At 36.0% G+C, this 16,396-nt stretch overlaps 3 protein-coding genes and 1 long non-coding RNA gene across 4 annotated transcripts; 3 read left to right on the top strand and 1 right to left on the bottom strand.

Moving 5' to 3' along the window:
• Nucleotides 1-5,612: 5,612 nt before the first annotated feature.
• On the top strand, nt 5,613-6,612 carry LOC133311300 (uncharacterized). Its single transcript, XM_061512327.1, has one exon. The coding sequence runs from the start codon at nt 5,727-5,729 to the stop codon at nt 6,336-6,338; it is 612 nt and encodes a 203-aa protein (XP_061368311.1). The 5' UTR covers nt 5,613-5,726; the 3' UTR covers nt 6,339-6,612.
• A 3,094-nt stretch (nt 6,613-9,706) lies between these two features.
• On the bottom strand, nt 9,707-11,739 carry LOC133311301 (probable polygalacturonase; the record flags this gene model as incomplete). Its single annotated transcript, XM_061512328.1, has 1 exon — nt 9,707-11,739. A coding segment is annotated over one exon (645 nt), but the record flags the coding sequence as incomplete, so codon positions are not given.
• Nucleotides 11,740-12,523: 784 nt separating this feature from the next.
• Nucleotides 12,524-13,142, top strand: LOC133311298 (uncharacterized). The gene is made up of 3 exons (XR_009751546.1): nt 12,524-12,581; nt 12,883-12,959; nt 13,061-13,142. It is a non-coding gene; the product is annotated as an uncharacterized LOC133311298 (long non-coding RNA).
• A 2,166-nt stretch (nt 13,143-15,308) lies between these two features.
• LOC133311299 (uncharacterized) lies at nt 15,309-16,230 on the top strand (the record flags this gene model as incomplete). Its single annotated transcript, XM_061512325.1, has 1 exon — nt 15,309-16,230. A coding segment is annotated over exon 1 (922 nt), but the record flags the coding sequence as incomplete, so codon positions are not given.
• Nucleotides 16,231-16,396: the final 166 nt, after the last annotated feature.

Below are 16,396 nucleotides of genomic sequence, written 5' to 3'. Positions count from 1 at the left end.
ACACCTAATTATATTTAAAATAAGGATTAAAGCGTAGGATTAGTGAAAATCCCGAGTTATGGGTTAAAATACGTAAAAAGAGTAAAACAGTAATTTAACAAATATGTATCCCTAAACAGTAAAATGATAATATAAGGTCTCAAATGAGAAAAATAACCCTGAAAATGGATTCAGAATGAAAAATTGAGTGGTTAGGTAAGTTCCTGAAAATTTGATGAATAATGTTGTTACCAGATGAAAATACAGCGGCATAGTTGTACTGCAAAACGTGTCGAGCAAAATTTATGTTCTAGGTTTGAATATATGTTGGAGAAGGTATATAGGACCAAGAAATATGATTATTGATGATATTTGATGAAATTTAGAGTTTTTGGGAAAATGTACCCATGGTGCACATATCAGGCTAAAATAATGATTTAACCTAATGGCCGAAAAACTTTGGATTCATCTGTTCAATGGAATTTAAAGGACTTTTGTGAATATTAAATTTTGGATTTTATAAATATTTGATTAATTAAGTGGAGATTATTTAAGTGGATGATTTGAATTAGTTTGAAATGTGTGAGGTGACATGTAGGACCCATCCCACTTAAAATATCACAAGACACATGTTATAACTACTATTCACTCTCTTCTTCCTCCCTCTTCCTTCATGAAACTCGCAGCCACACCATGACAAAGGGGAAGTTTTGTTCTTCCTTGAATACTCATCAAAACACTTAGAGTTTTACATAAAACTTCAAGTAAATCACCCAACAAACCTAACCCACATCTCCATTGCTCTTGAAAACCCCTAGGTATTGAGATAATCATTACCCATTCTATAGAGAGTTGGACAGTGATTTCTTATGTTGTCTTTCATCAAGAAGAAACATATTTAACAAAGGAAACTATATCCAAATCACTCTCTAATTATCCATACCATCAAATCCCAATTTACAAACCCTAATCTCATGCATTTTCATAAAAATCAACAAAAGGGTTTATGATAATTACCTAGGGCTCCAATGTAAGCAAGAAGGAAGAGTTTTCTAGCTTCGAACAAAGAAATTTCCTCCCTTCTTTGCCAAATTTGAAAATGCACTCCTAAAATGAGTTTCTTTCTTTTTTCTTTATTAACTCACAAGTGGAGATGTTGAACAAGGGAGAGAGAATGGAGGTTTGTGAGTGATTTATCTTATCTCTCAAAGGGTTTGATGGAGCAAAGATGGAGGGAGAAATGAAGAGCTCTTCTTTTTGTCTTTGAAGGTCTTCGGCGATAGCAGAGAGAAAGTGAGGAAATGAGAGTGCTTTCTAACACTTAAGTAAACTTATCTATTTACTCTCTTTCTAACTTGGCACATTGATTTAGAATATTTTTGTGTTAATTTTTATAATTTTACTTTCACTTTTTGGATAACTTTATTTATCCTCATTTTTACCCTTTAACTGTCATTTTTTACTCTTTTTCACCAAATGTGACTTTATTTCTTTTTCTTATACTTTCCCTCTAATTATTTTTTCAATATTATGATAAAAAAATTTAATCCACAATTATATGTGAGGGTTATTATAGTTTTGTTTTCCAATTACTTGAAATAAATAAAACCCTTAAATTAAATTTCTATAAATATGTGAATTTTTTTATTTATAACATAAATACTTACTACAAATTTTAATTGATTTCTTTTGCTTTAAAAAACTTTGTTGTCAAAATATTTCAAAAATAGTGTTCCGCTAAAAGTTTTGTTGATGTACAATGAATAATTCCAAATATATTTATAATCTTCTAAAGTATAATAGAGAGAGAGTCATAGTAAAAACTTAGAGTAAATATCCTTTTGGATCCCTAACAAAATTCACGGTCCCCACTTTAGTCCCTTACAAAAAAAAAAAAGTCTCGAGGTCCCTAAGAAATTTAAAATGAACCCATTTAGTTAAAATTGTGGTCCTTCACAAATTCAAAAAAGATCCACATTAGTCCCTCAGAAAGACTAAAATGGGTCTACTTTGAATTTCTTACGGACCTCGAGACTAATTTTTTTTGTAAGGGACTAAAGTGGGGACCGTGATTTTTGTTAGGAATCCAAGAGGGTATTTACTCAAAAACTTATTTGATAATTGTATGACTCAATTTTTTTAATTTATATATAACATTATTTAGATGTATTTTTTAACTTTATATACATAATCAAATAAAAAAGGCCGTTATTTGACATTTTAATTGAATTCTTTTAGGTTATGAGAAATATTTATATATAAGTGTTGTTTTTTATTTTTATTTATTTTATCAAATAATTTGTTAACTCAATCGTAATTATATTTTGATTACTTTTTCCTCAAAGATATCATGTGCCAGGAAAAATATTCGATTAATATGTTATCTTATATTATTTATACAAATTTTGACACATAATATATTAATGTTATTAATATAAATGAAAAATAAATATATCATAAATAAAATTTTCATAAATTGTATAAAATTATAGTATCATTCAATTCAATTTTATTTTTTTTAAGGTTGGTATGCTCACAGTCACATGGACTCAACTGGAAGAGGGAAATCGAAAAATAAAATTAAGAGAATTCAATTGAAACTGAATTCAATTTATGTCTTAATCGTTGTTTGTAATAACAAAGAATAATTTTAAAATGGAAACACTAACTTTTTATCCTCTTTACTCATAATCGTTCTTATAATATTTTTTTGATTTTTGTTTTTATCGCATTCTTGTATTTCAATTACATGTTTCATTTTATAATGGAAATAAATATGACATATGAATGAAAAAATATGAAGGAGATTATACTAATAACCATAGTTGTAAAACCCGGCCCGGTGAATCGGTCATCGGACCGGTTCGGGTCAAGCATTGGACCGATGACCCGGTGACCCGGTCGGGTCATGCATTTAAAAAAAAATCAAAATTGTTTCATCTTGTCAAAAAAGAATGTGATATATGTCATTTTTAATGTAGTTGAATTTGAAAATATGAGTTCAATATCATTGAAAGGTATGTTTATGGGGATTCTGAGTTGCAATTTAAATTAATATAGTAATAACATGCATTTTTATTTATTTATGCTTCTTGTTTTTGAATTTATTTAATGAACCTTGTTTAATTCATTTTAAGTATGGAGAATATAATTGAATTTATATGTTCATATTTATATATATTTTTATATATCTATATATATTTGGGTCAATCGGTCCGACCTATGATCCACTGGTTCGACCAGTGACCCAGTAATCCAGTACCCTGACCTGGTCGATGCCCGGGAAAAACAATGCTTATAACACTTTTCTTCTTATAACTTGTTATAATTACTTATAATATTATTCTTCTTATAATCTATTACAACCATTTAATTATCATTTGAAATTCTCACTTAATATTATCTTATAACTTTTAATTTAATTTTAATGTAACGATAATAAAAATAATTATAAAATGTGATAATACAAAAAAAATGTTGTAAATTATACTAAAAAAATTATAGTCTTCCTCAATAAATAATTAAATATTAACGACAAAATACTAAAGGCTACAAGTACACTAACCTTTGATTCCTCCACACTCCTTTGCTTCGTCAAAGCTTGTCCCTCTTCCCTTCTCTCTTTTCTTCGAATTTCATTGAGACACACTTTAAAGTCCTACTTTAAGACAAGGTCTTCCCTAGAAAGAAAGAAAGAAAAAAGCAATTTAAATAGGGATAGAATATTGTAACAACCAATTAGAATTACCAGTGTTTAAGAAACCTCACCGGACCTACCGTGTCGACCCGGTGGGTTCCCCGATTTGAGCTACCCTTTGGACCTGTTACGCAGTTGACCCGGTTTGGATCGGTTGACTCGACGGATCTTGGTGACTCGGCGAGTTATAGGGGACTCGGTTTGGACCGTCAAAGGTTTTTTTTAAAAAAAATAAGTGCTATAAAATGAAGACGACGTTTTCCAGTCTTTGAGTTTCATACTTTCATCCAAAAAAATCTAAATCACTCTCATATCTCGTCGATTGTCGTTCTTCACTGGTTGAGATTGGCGTCACTCTCATATCTCTCTTTTTTGTCTTAACTCTTAAGGCTGCACAACCATTTGCAAGACGAAAATCAATGGCTGAAATTGAACAAGTAAATCATTGTTATCTATTTCTCATTAGGATTTTGACCACTCAATCCACTCCCATTCCACAACTGGTTTGATAATTTTGGTTTATTAATCAATACCCAGCATTTTGTCTTTTCTCTGTTGCAATTATTCATTCTAACTTTGCTTAAGTTATTATTATTAATTATTGTTGTTGTCATTACCTACCTACGTGCTTCAAAAAAAAAAAAATCAAGGGAAATATTTTGAGAGCTCTATTGATTTAAAAAATCAGGCTTTTGTTAACAGATTGACAATGATCTTTACTAAATTGAATATCCATATTTTATAATAGCGTAGCCAATTAACTATTTTTGACGAACCAAATTAGAAACATTTTACATGAAAAATGAGATATATATATATATATATATATATATATATATATATATATATATATATATATATGATAGTTTTCTTATGTGACTTTTTAATATAAGTAATATATTTAATTTTTTTAATATGTCAACAGTGACCGGTCCGAAATTTAAAACACTGAGTGTTACTATCAATGTTACTATCAATCAATATAATCGTTGGATCGATTACGTTGATCATCTAACGGTTATATTTATTTTCATCTTTGTATTATTACGATTCCCCATATTTAATGTGAAAGCATTAAATATGAGAAATCATAATCATACAAAAATAAAAATAAGGGTTCGCTGGTTACCAAAAATAAAATAAAAAAAAAGAGTTCGCTTTTTCTGCAGTAACTGCAGATAAGTTATCTGCAGTAAGCCCAATACGACGTCGTTTTGGGGTAGAAATCATGGTATTTTTGTAATTTTAATTTATTTCAGGGTTATTATAGTTTTTATATAATTTTTCAATCCTAAAACGATATCGTTTTGGGAATAAATGCAGATAACTTATTTGCAGTAATTGCAGAAAATATTTTTCTGTAAAAATAAATACAAAGTATTAAATATAGGAAATCATAACCATACAAAGATGAAAATAAATATAACCGTTGGATCAACATAATCGATCTAACGGTGAAATTGATTGGTAGTAACATTTTTTTTTTTTGGTATAACCTAGAGGTATCCCCATTTAACCTCATTCGGTCACCTTGTCCTCAGAGTACGGCTCTGAAGGCTAGCTTCTCATTGAAACAACGAGTGCATTGAGCTTCGCTACCGGCTATTGGGAAATCGGGTGCATTGAGCTTCGCTATCGGAGGAAGGATGAGACCGTTCGAGGAAAACCCTGTCTCAAGCAAACCCGTGAGAGCTCAGTTGCCAACTGAGCTACCCTTGGGGGTTAATTGATAGTAATACTAATTGATTGTTACAATATCCTTCTCCATTTAAATATTAGAATTATAACGTAACTCTCTTTTTTTTCTATACCAAGTTCAATTATATACACTTTAATATCTCATTATTTTTTTGTTTACGTCTACATCTATAAAAATCATTTAAAAATAATCAAATAATAATCATGATGATGTTCACTCCAATAAAGTCAAGTCTCACAACGCGTCTTAAGGTGCAAGCAAGAAATTTCTCTTCCCCAGATAGTCCTCCTCCCTTTCATTAAACCCTTTAATACGCATCCATTCTCTCTTTTCCATCGCTACGATTACACCATGGCCAGAATCGCTTCTTCTGTTACCGTTTTCCTCTCCCTCCTCTTCCTTTTCACCTTCTCATACGCCCGTGATATCCAACATACCTTAGCCGAATCCAAATCCGAGACCGAATCTGAATCCGGATCCGCAGCAGATATCCATCCCGAACCCGAAACCACTCGCTGGAACTCCAAACCCCAGCAACACGACACCGTTTCAGTCAACCTCGACTCACTCGATTCCGTTCCGTTGACTTTCCTAAGTTTCCGTCCGATCAACCGTCACGGCCATCCGCGTCGTCCGTTACCCTTATCCATCCGCCACGCCTTCCGCCGCTGCCGCCACGGACACCACCGCCGCGAGATCCCGTACGGAAACGACGCGATCGTGCTCAGCAACGCCGCCAACGGTGACCACCGCGACGGATTCAATCCTGCGAACCTCAACGGCGACGTTGGCCGGATCACGACGCGTTGGATGGGGTTTCCCCATGCCGAGAAGAGGTTCCTGAAGAAGATGGATCTCCACAATCACCATCATCATATCCATAGCCATCATCATCATCGCGATGAAGAGCATAGGGAGGGTTGGTTCACGAAGACGATTCACAAGTTCATGGACTTGTTCTGATTTTGATGCAACTGAATCAATGATATAGTGATGCCTATATATATTATATATATGAAGGGTTTGGGTATGATTGTAAATAAGTTTGCATCTGTTTCAGAGATGTTGAAAGCATTTATGTATGTGTAGTTTGATATACTATGATGCACTACTACTAAGTTTTTATGTTATTTATGGGTTGTTAGGGATATTTATTAGAATAATATACTTTGTATTGCCACTACCAACTCCTGTACTGAGATATATGATGAATGGAAATGTTGTTATTTGCTCTTCAGTATGTGGTAGATCATTTTGTTCACTCATAGCTACAGCTATCACTCGATTATTTCCCAATAATTGCTGTACTTCACAAGTCACGTTAATTTCTTGACCAACAGACATCATTTTTGGCTTGGTTAAGATTATGTTTATGTGTGAGGCACATACTCATTTTTAAATCAACAATGTTCTAGTATTGGGTACTATTTTATTTTATTTTTTTACAATAAATGGAACAGAAGAGACTATTAAATTAAAAGCCTACTCCCTAAACATCATGTGTTAATGCTTCTCCTGATCGAGTTTTGCTTTGATTTGGCTAAATTTGTCAACCACTGGGTTCATGAAGAACAATATTGCTCCTTCGTGGGAGTATATAACAATAACCAAGGTTTATAGTTCATCCTACTAAGTGGTGTTCACAAGGTGCATGTTGTGAAGTCTAATTTGTGGTGGCTTTTGTTTTCTTCCCAAATAATTATAACGAATATATAAGAAATAAATTGGAAAACACTATGAGCAGTGGAAATCTTGGACTGAACCTAATACAGACAAAAGGTGGGTTCGACTGCTGGGACCTCCTCACATATGAAGAAGAATACATATTCCTATTTTGTATTGTCTGCGTTGAATCTGGGCTTGAGATTGCTGGGTTTTGTAGCGAAGTCGAAATCAAATTTATGTCATTTTTATCAATATAGAGAAAAATTCTCACTTTGTTCTTTATTTTTTACTATTTCAATTTTCTCTTTGCTTCTTATGAGATAAATTGAAGTATGGTTGTAGTTCAATTTCTTTTCTTGTCTTAATTGACAACTTTTCCCAAAGCTTGTGTTGTGACAGCTTAACATCAATGATAAGTAGTAGTAGTGGAGGAAATGTGTTGAAATCTTATTGAAGAGTTTACAACCAGGATCTTTCTATACCAGCTTGCTCTAGGTTACAACCGTATGCAAATTTCATTTCCCCGCTTATAACTATTACATAATAGAAATAAGTTGCTTATGCAATATAATATTTTAGTGCATTTTTTAATGCAGAATTAATCCCTGCAGATTTTGTGAGCATCGTGTAGATTTTTTTATTTCCATCGATGTATACGATCCTGAGCTCCGTGTCCTGTGCTTCCACGCAAATATCTCTAAATTCTTTGTCCTGAAAGTTAGCTTGTTTGATCGCATCCTACATAAGATTTAAAAGGGATTTGGATCTTTCTTGCTTTCAGAAACATGAGAATGTTATAACAACCAACAATATCTATGCAATGTTACTAGGATGCTTTAAAGACACAAAGCTGAGTCTGCAATTTCAGTATTTTGGGTTTTCAACTTCCGTTACTAGGATAGCTTTAAAGTTTGGGGAAAACAATAGCTTAGCTAAAGTGACTCCCTTCATGGAATTAAATTCTAACTAGGCTTTCTTTGTTTGGGCTTTCCAGCTTGTTGAACTGCTATGTTTTGATTGATTGCTTTTGGTAAGTATTAGGGTCGGTTCTGTGAGTGAATGGGCTACTTGGGAAACTCACAGCCAAAACCACAGGTCCAGAATCTGAAAGGTTTATACAGTAAGAAATGAAAAATGTTACATGTGTGGAAAATCAATATGCCCAGATCGTCAACTCTGGGTTGTGTGGTGCTAGCTGAAGATGGAAGTGTCGACTCCTGTTATGGGAGAAATAATGGTGGTTGATAAGGAGTATGCAAGTGGTGGTGCTGAAGTGAAGTGTAATAGTTTGGAGCTGTTGTGCTCCACTAACGGTGAATTACTGCAGTCCAATACCATTAAGCTTGAAGGTAGAAGTAAGGTATACAACCAATATTCATTGATTCAAGTGGCAAGGAATTTATTGTTTATCTAGGTTTCGCGTTTGAGAATTAGGAATGAAAAATATAGTGTTGGGAGAGTTGTCCCCAATATGCGTCCTATGGTGCTCGAAACGGATTAAATAGTTTTGGATACAAAAAATAAAGGTGTTCCAACCTTTATTTTGGTGGATAATGGCGCTAGTAATTACTTCAATTCAACTAGGATATGGGGTTGCGAGTTAACTGGACCAAAGAAATTGGTATAAGGTTGAGGCAATGTGTGGGATTTGAAGTGGACTTAGAAGTTATACTAAAGATGATTTGGTACTGGAGTTAGGAGGAATTGATTTAAAATTACGGTTGTTATTGCTGGAGAAATTGGGGGCGATGACAATGGACTTCAAAAAAGATGTCAATACAATTCCAATATAGTGGAAGGAAGATTGAGAGGTGGGCTTTAAAAAAGGCCAACAAAATGGCAATTCCTCTTCTTCTTTTTTTGAAAAAAAAAAAAAAGCATCCTCTAGACAGATTTTTTTAATATACTATAAAAAAAATTTGTGCTCCTTTTCCTTTTTTGGTAAAAATAATTACTCTTATACTCCTTTTTTTTTTTTTTATATTTCCTCTTCTATTCGCTTTTATTTTCTCTTTTTGGACCTGACCATCCTGCCCTCGGACCACAAGAGAAGTGCTCCCTCCAGACAGTGGAGGTCTTAATGCCCAGGAACAGTAACAAAGAGGGCACTATCAGAGCAAAGGGCAAAGGAATTGCAAGGTTTATTCGATGAATTTCCTGTTAAGTTCAGAGATCCTAAAGGATTACCTTAACAGCTTATGAATGACCATATTATAGTGCTACAGGAGAGTCACGGTCCAGTCAATGTTAGGCTATATCATATCTAGATATTATGTGGCCATGGGATTTTTTTTGTGTACTCCCGTAACACCCAACTCGGTGCATCTTCTTTTTATATAAAGAAATTTTTATCCCATTTCAATTCAAATATATTTTTGCTATTTTCTTTTGAGTTCTCTCCATTTTTTGAGGGATGTTCCACCATACATCCGTAGCACAGAAAAAGGTGTCGTGACCATGGACCCTATAAAAATACAAAATATCTTGAATTGGAATTTTTTTTTTTTAATACTACATGTGTACCAAACTCGGTACACTCGTTTTTTCAAATCTGGAAAATTTTGCAATGTGGTGGGAATTTTTTTTTCAAAAATAAGATAAAATTTTCCTTTTTAAGTAAATGGATATACTGAACTCGGTACACCGATGGTATTAAAAAAGTGCTCATTGAATTGACTATACCGAGAGATGTGAAGGGAGTAGAGGAATTTTAGGGGCTCACTGTATGCTATCGAAAGCTTATTGAAGGGTATAAGAAGATTGCAAAACCATTGACAAAATTGATTGAAAAGGAGGGGTTCCATTGGGAAGCAACATCCAAGAGGCTTTTGATGCCCTTAAGAGAGTACTCACTTCATCTCCAGTACTTGCACTTCATAATTTCACACAGAAATCCAAGTTTGATTGCGATTCCTCTGGCACCAGGTTATGAGCATTATAGATGCAAAATGGAAGGCCACTTGATTTTCTATAGCAAGGCTCTCTGACAGATCTTTATCAAAATCTGCATAAGAAAAAAAAGTTATGGTGGTGACTTTATCTATCCCGTATTGGAGGCCGTATCTTTTGGAGAGAAGTTTTGGATTTATACATACCAAAAGAACCTAAAACACTTTGCTTCAATAGAGGATCACAAACCCTAACCAGTAGTGTTGGATGGCCAGGTAACTTGGTTACTAATTAGAAATCATACATAAGTAAGAGAATAAGACAACTTGTCTTACCAAGAATGCATGAAAATGAAGTACTTCATGTTACTCTCTTATCCAGAGTGTAGTAAGTAGGCTTAAGAAGTGGTAATGGACTCCAAGAAATTATTTCTGATCTCAAGGAAAAACCTGATTTTAGACCATGTTACTCATTCTAGCATATGCTTATATTAATCAGTCAGACTTGTATTCCAAGCACGTCTCCTTGGATTACCAGCCTTTTGGTAGAAAACCTTTATTGGAACAGCGTGAAGACTAGGGTACAGTAATACGTAAGGGGTTGTAAATGTCTGTCAGAGACAAATATTTGGCTATGTTCACTGCTGGCTTGTTACAACCTTTAAATAATCTCAAACCTGGTATGCGAATAAATTTCAATGGATTTCATATCATTACTTAGTGGCTGGTTAATTGTAAGGCAAAGACCTTGGAGTAAGCCACTTGGGAAGATGAATTTACCATAAGAATTCATCAGGTTTTTATAACCTTACAATGTATTGGCTAATATATAAAATTGAATAAGTATATAGACATAGTTTAAAATATAATCATTCGCATACTTGCTTCCAATTAGCGTGGAACATTAGATCAAAGTGACCTTCAGAGATGATCCTAATATCTTAATCATTCAAGATTTCAAGTTTTGAAGAAGAATGTAATTAACCGTTTGGCTGTCACAATTAATGTATGTTTTTTGACACATGATCCTCATCATGTTACTAAATTTACTTGCATATCATATAATATAATTCAAAAGGGAATGATTCATTGCCTTCCATTCTAATAAATCAATAAAAGAAGCACTTAATTACTACAATATTTGAAGAAAGGAAAAATATCTTATCTCAGGAGTAATCAGCACATGATCCAGGCTCTTGGCTGCTCAGCTGAGAACATGGCGATGGGCTAACCTGATGAGAAGCTCCAAACACATTAGAACATTTCCAAGGGGGATTTCTAGGTCCTGTCATACCGTGAAGGTTGATATCAGAGAGACAAATATCAGTGAAAGGGGAATTTCTCAACCCTTGTATCAAACCTGCCTGCAGAACCTTCACACCCCAAACATTCTTAATTGTGATACCCTTGACAACTGGGAGAGCATTAGGATCATACTTATCATCCGGATGACCCCCCACATCACCTGCAATTTTTATTCCCTTCCTTGCTTTCTCCATATACACATGGGACACTGTTATATTCTTGATAAGCCCTCCCCTGCCACTGTTTGTCTTAATGTGGATACCAACTCCCATGTTGAAGAGGTTAATGTGTTCAGCAAGCACATTCTCCACCCCACCAGAGGTTTCACTGCCAACTGCAATGCCAGCAAATGGAGATGATCCTGTTAGACGCCGGATGGTTATACCATAGCTAGGGCGACCATATGCAATCCCATACTCATCCCACCCACTCTTCACAGCCACAAGATCATCTCCTGTAGATATATACGAGTCCTCTATGCAGACATTTGAACTTGAATCTGCATAAATGAATTGTATAGATTATTGAATACAAAGGCTTCTTTTACTTGTCAAACCACCCCATGGAAGTTCCATGTGACTACATGCATTACAACATGACACTCCACATTGATGATCTATAAACCAAGGAAAACAACATATAAAGATCTTACAACTAAAATGGATACTTGTCAGCTCTTAAGCAATTTGTTACTACACTTGTGGAATCAACATTCTATAATATCCCTAACCTAATTAATTAGTAAATTACAAGTAATTAAATAATTAAGCATGTTTTAGTGAGTAAAATTAAGTATAAGGCTTAATGAAATGAATCTGAGTCACTTTGGAGTTAAAAAGTGTACTCAGCGAAAATTAAGGAGTATAAATGGGTACTGGCAAAAGTGCCCAAAATATAAAAATAAAGTTGTAAATATTCCTAGAATAATATTCCAGACTTTTGGGTAAAGTTTGGTAATTAATGGAGTTGAATAGATAGACGAACCAATACCCGCTTAAAGCCACTTAACATAAGTTAAGTGACCAAAGCAACAAAAGAAACCCAATTGTCCCTCCCATTCCCGTCGCCAGAAAGAAGAAGAAGGAAGAGAAGAAGAGGGAGGAAAGGAAGAGAGGAAGAGAAACCCTAGGGGGAGCTAATCTCAACCATTTTGAGTGATTCCAAAGCCTAAACCACTCCAAATCTCCTCCTCTTTCATAATCCTTGCTTTGTTTTGAGTGGGGAGCATTGTGGAGAGGGATATTGGCTCTCAAAAATTCGGCCCTTTGGTGAAATTTGAGGTTTTGAGTGCTTCAACCTCCATTGAAGCTTGAGGAGCCATCAATCCTTGGTTGTGTGACCATTGGTGGTAAGATTCTAACCCTTGAACCATGTTTTCTTGGAAATTTCATGATATAGGGTTTTGAATGAATAGTGTTATGGGTTTTGTGAGAATTTGAGTAAATTGGCTATGTTGTGGTAGAATTGAGACTTAGCACATGTTGAGAAAAATGCTAGGAATGTCATTTAATCGGTAAAAATGAGCCTAGTTAGTTAAATGACTATACTTGGTATATTGCAAGATTATCATGCTTGTTGAAGAGTTTTCTTGCAATTATGACCAATGGGTTGGCTTGGTTGATTGATGATTGGATCCTTGTGATGTCTAGGATTGAGACATTTGGACCAACCGTGAGTGATCAACCATTGGAGCAAGCTATGGAGCTTGATTAGCTCCATTGGATAGGTGAGTTCATGCTTATGTTTGGTATGAATTGTATAGCTTGGATGATAGCTATGTGATGTTATTGGATGCAATATATGTTAATTGCATTAAACCTTGTGTAGGTTTTGTTTGAGAAGTGGAGTATTTTAATTGATTGACTGTGGAAACTGTTGGTGGTGAACAAAGGTCGAATTGAAGCTGAGGTAAGCCTTCGGACCTTGGGTGTAATTCCCTTGACTGTTCTACCAAGCCCTGAAAGGGTGGAGGTTGTGATTGTGTATATAAATGCAATAAAATAGTGTAATGCTTTGTTATACGTATGTGTATGCATTTGGTGTGGCATAGGATGGTGTTTCCCTATGTTGGTATGTTGCATGACGATGCGTAAATCATACTTGGTAGTTAGCTGGCCAGTAGGACTATTTGCATCTGAGTTTCCTTAGGACAGCTTGAGAGCTCGAGGGATTTCTCCTGGAGATGTATTGCACTTCGCATAGATATGTATTTACTGCATTATTATTGTTATTGCTATTACACTGATATGGAACTGTGGGGTGGAGAGATGCTCCAAGGACCCCTGGTTTACTGGATATATTCGTATATCTCACCCCGTGTTGTGGGGACCCCCTTTCAGGTAAGGATGCTGCAGGAGCCTCTGATGGCAAGTGGCCTTATTTGCAGTAGATCATGCATGAAGAAAATGATGTTTTGAGATCATACATGTTGTTTTGTAGATTTACATGTATAGGATTGATCATTGATAGCATGGACGTATGTATATCTCGTTATATTTGATGGACTTAGCCTATGATCATGCCATTGTATATCTCTTTGGTTGATGAGAGCCAAGAGATGATCATAGCCTTTTGTAGCTAAGTCCCCCGTTATGTAATTAAACTTGTATCAATGCTATTTACTTCCAGGATATGAATGCATGATGAATATTGGATTGTTGAGCTGGAAATTATATTAGGTACCTAGTGCTAAATTGGAAAATGTTGAGAAAACAAATACATCCCGTCCGGTTGACCAATTTTCATACCCAAGGTGATGGAATTGGACTTTGATGTCTCTATGGAAGTTGTATACATTTCTCTTAGCTTTCCATAGAGACCAAAATGGTGTAATTTGAGTGAGTATAGCTCAAGTTATGAGTGGAAAACTATAGGTAGGTTAAATGACCTTGTTTTGGGTCACCCAGCCCTGTGGATGGCGCTTGGGGCGCCAGATTCACGCTTGGGGCGCCAAATTACGAGATCAGACAGTAGCATCCACGCTTGGGGCGCCAGATTCACGCTTGGGGCGTCAACTTTCTGTTTTCCCACGCTCTGGGCGTGGATCTCACGCTACGGGCGCGGGGGTTCTGGAGGTTTCGCACCCTTTTCTTAGAAAATGCATAACTTTGGCTACGGTGCTCCGATTTGAGCGCGGTTTGAACCCACGCGTAGCTAATGAAAAATACTAAACATAGTAGAAAATGGGAATCATAAAAGGAGTTTAGAATTAATTGATAATTAAAGTGATGAAGACATTTAACGACGTACTGTCAAGTAGAATGGGAATATAATATTAAGTTTTGTCCCACTATTCCGCGAAGTATATATAGTTATGATCACGCACCTGGTTATTTAAATCCGGCTTGTTTAAAAAGGAAAAATTTATCCAGTTTTCTAATTGAACCAATGTGATTGTAACTGCGCTTAATGCCGTACGCAATGATAACAATCCGGTTCTAGAACGGGGTGTTACATTTTATGGTATCAGAGCAGTTTCGTAGGGAATAACTGTTAGCTATTGTTGAGTATGCTTAGTGTTTGATGCTTTATAGTTGTTTTGGTACTCTTTATGATTATTGCACTTGTGATCACTAAGTATGAGCCTGATCAACTCATTTCTGTGTGTAACATGTGTAGTGACATGACGAGGAACCAGAATAACCCTGAAACATCGAATGTCAATGCTCAGCCAGACACTGTTTTGGCTGCTCTTGTGAGGCCTAGAAGTGGCCGTGTGGCAACAGGCGTACAACCTGATCCCGTGGCTGAAGCTCTTGCAGCCGTTCAGAGGGAGTTGGCTGCTAGCAGGCAAGCCAATGAAAATCTGATGAAAACAAATGAAGACTCGCGGACTGCTATGGCCGCGATGATGACTGAGTTGAGGACGTTGAGGGGTACTAGGCCCGTGAACCGGCAACCCACTCCTCCTCCTCACACGGCTACGCCTTCTCCACCTCCTTCACAGGAAGAGGGTGTAGCGGGTAACAATGAAGGTGAGGCTAGTCATCCTTCTGGAAGCCACAGTCATCACACCGAGGTCCGTCAACCACGTGTTGAGCATGTTGACGAACATGAAGCTGAAGAAAGACGATTGATGGCTTTTAGAAAACATAAACCACCTTCTTTCAGTGGAGGCTACGACCCGTTGGTGGCAGCAAAATGGCTCCAAACTATGGAGAAAATCTTCAGGGTGATGAGGTGCCCTGATGCAATGAAGTTGGTCTACTCTGTGTATATGCTGGAAGAGGAAGCTGAGGATTGGTGGACCAATACAGTGCAGCCCTTAGAAGCTGAAGGCCGGGAAATCACCTGGCGGTTGTTCGAGACTTTATTCTTGGACAACTACTTCCCTAGGGAGGCTAGGGAGCAGAAGCAGAACGAGTACAATGATCTAAAGCAAGGGTCGATGTCAATTGACCAATATTTTGCTAAATTCAACGAATTGGTGAAGTACGCCAACTATGGGAGAGCCTTACCTACTCCGGCCGAGATGACCTCTAAATTTCAATGGGGTCTGAATGAGAAAATGTCTCGGAAGATGTCTAATTGTGATATCCGAGAGTTTAGCAAGTTTGTGAACCAATGCCGGAAAGTAGAAGAAGTTTATAATGTGGCAAAGAGCAAGAAGTCTTCTGGGACACAAGCTTCAGGTGCTAGTGGAGCAACTGACTCTACTTTAGAAAACAATAAGAAAATAGATGACAAGAATGGAAAGAAGAAATTGCAAGCGAAGCAATCTGATGATAAATTTAAGAGAAAAGGCAACCAAGGAGAGACAGTTATGAGTGAATTCCCCCTGTCTAAATGTGACACCTGCGGGAAGACACATAGAGGCACATGTTGGTACGAAACAAAGTCGTGCTTCAAATGTGGCCAACTGGGTCACTTTGCTAATGTATGTCCTACCAGGACTTATCGGATTTCAAATGTACACGCAATTGTTGGATCTCGAGTAAGAGGTCAAGATTATACCTTAGAGCCACATGATGGGGAGGAAACTCTCAGGCAAGCAGAAGGTATAATTTGAAAATTTCTTTCGTGTGAATTGTCCACCCAGTGTAATGATGATAGACATGTTGTTGCATAAAGTGTAATGCATGCATGTGAGTGATGTATTCTTGATGATGCATGCAATGTCTGTGAGAGTGAACATTGTGTTGAATTGACAGATTTGACGTTAGT

The sequence above is a fragment of the Gastrolobium bilobum genome, unplaced genomic scaffold, assembly GCF_033153095.1.
Source record: "Gastrolobium bilobum isolate Gb01-03AN ecotype WA unplaced genomic scaffold, APGP_CSIRO_Gbil_v1 utg180891, whole genome shotgun sequence".
NCBI classification, from domain to species: Eukaryota; Viridiplantae; Streptophyta; class Magnoliopsida; order Fabales; family Fabaceae; genus Gastrolobium; species Gastrolobium bilobum.
The sequence above is the reverse complement of the archived record's forward strand: the minus strand, read 5'-3'. Positions and strand labels throughout refer to the sequence as shown.

Coding starts and splice junctions, on each gene's coding strand:
- LOC133311300 (XM_061512327.1), top strand. CDS start 5,727: ATGGCCAGAATCGCTTCTTCTGTTACCGTTTTCCTCTCCCTCCTCTTC.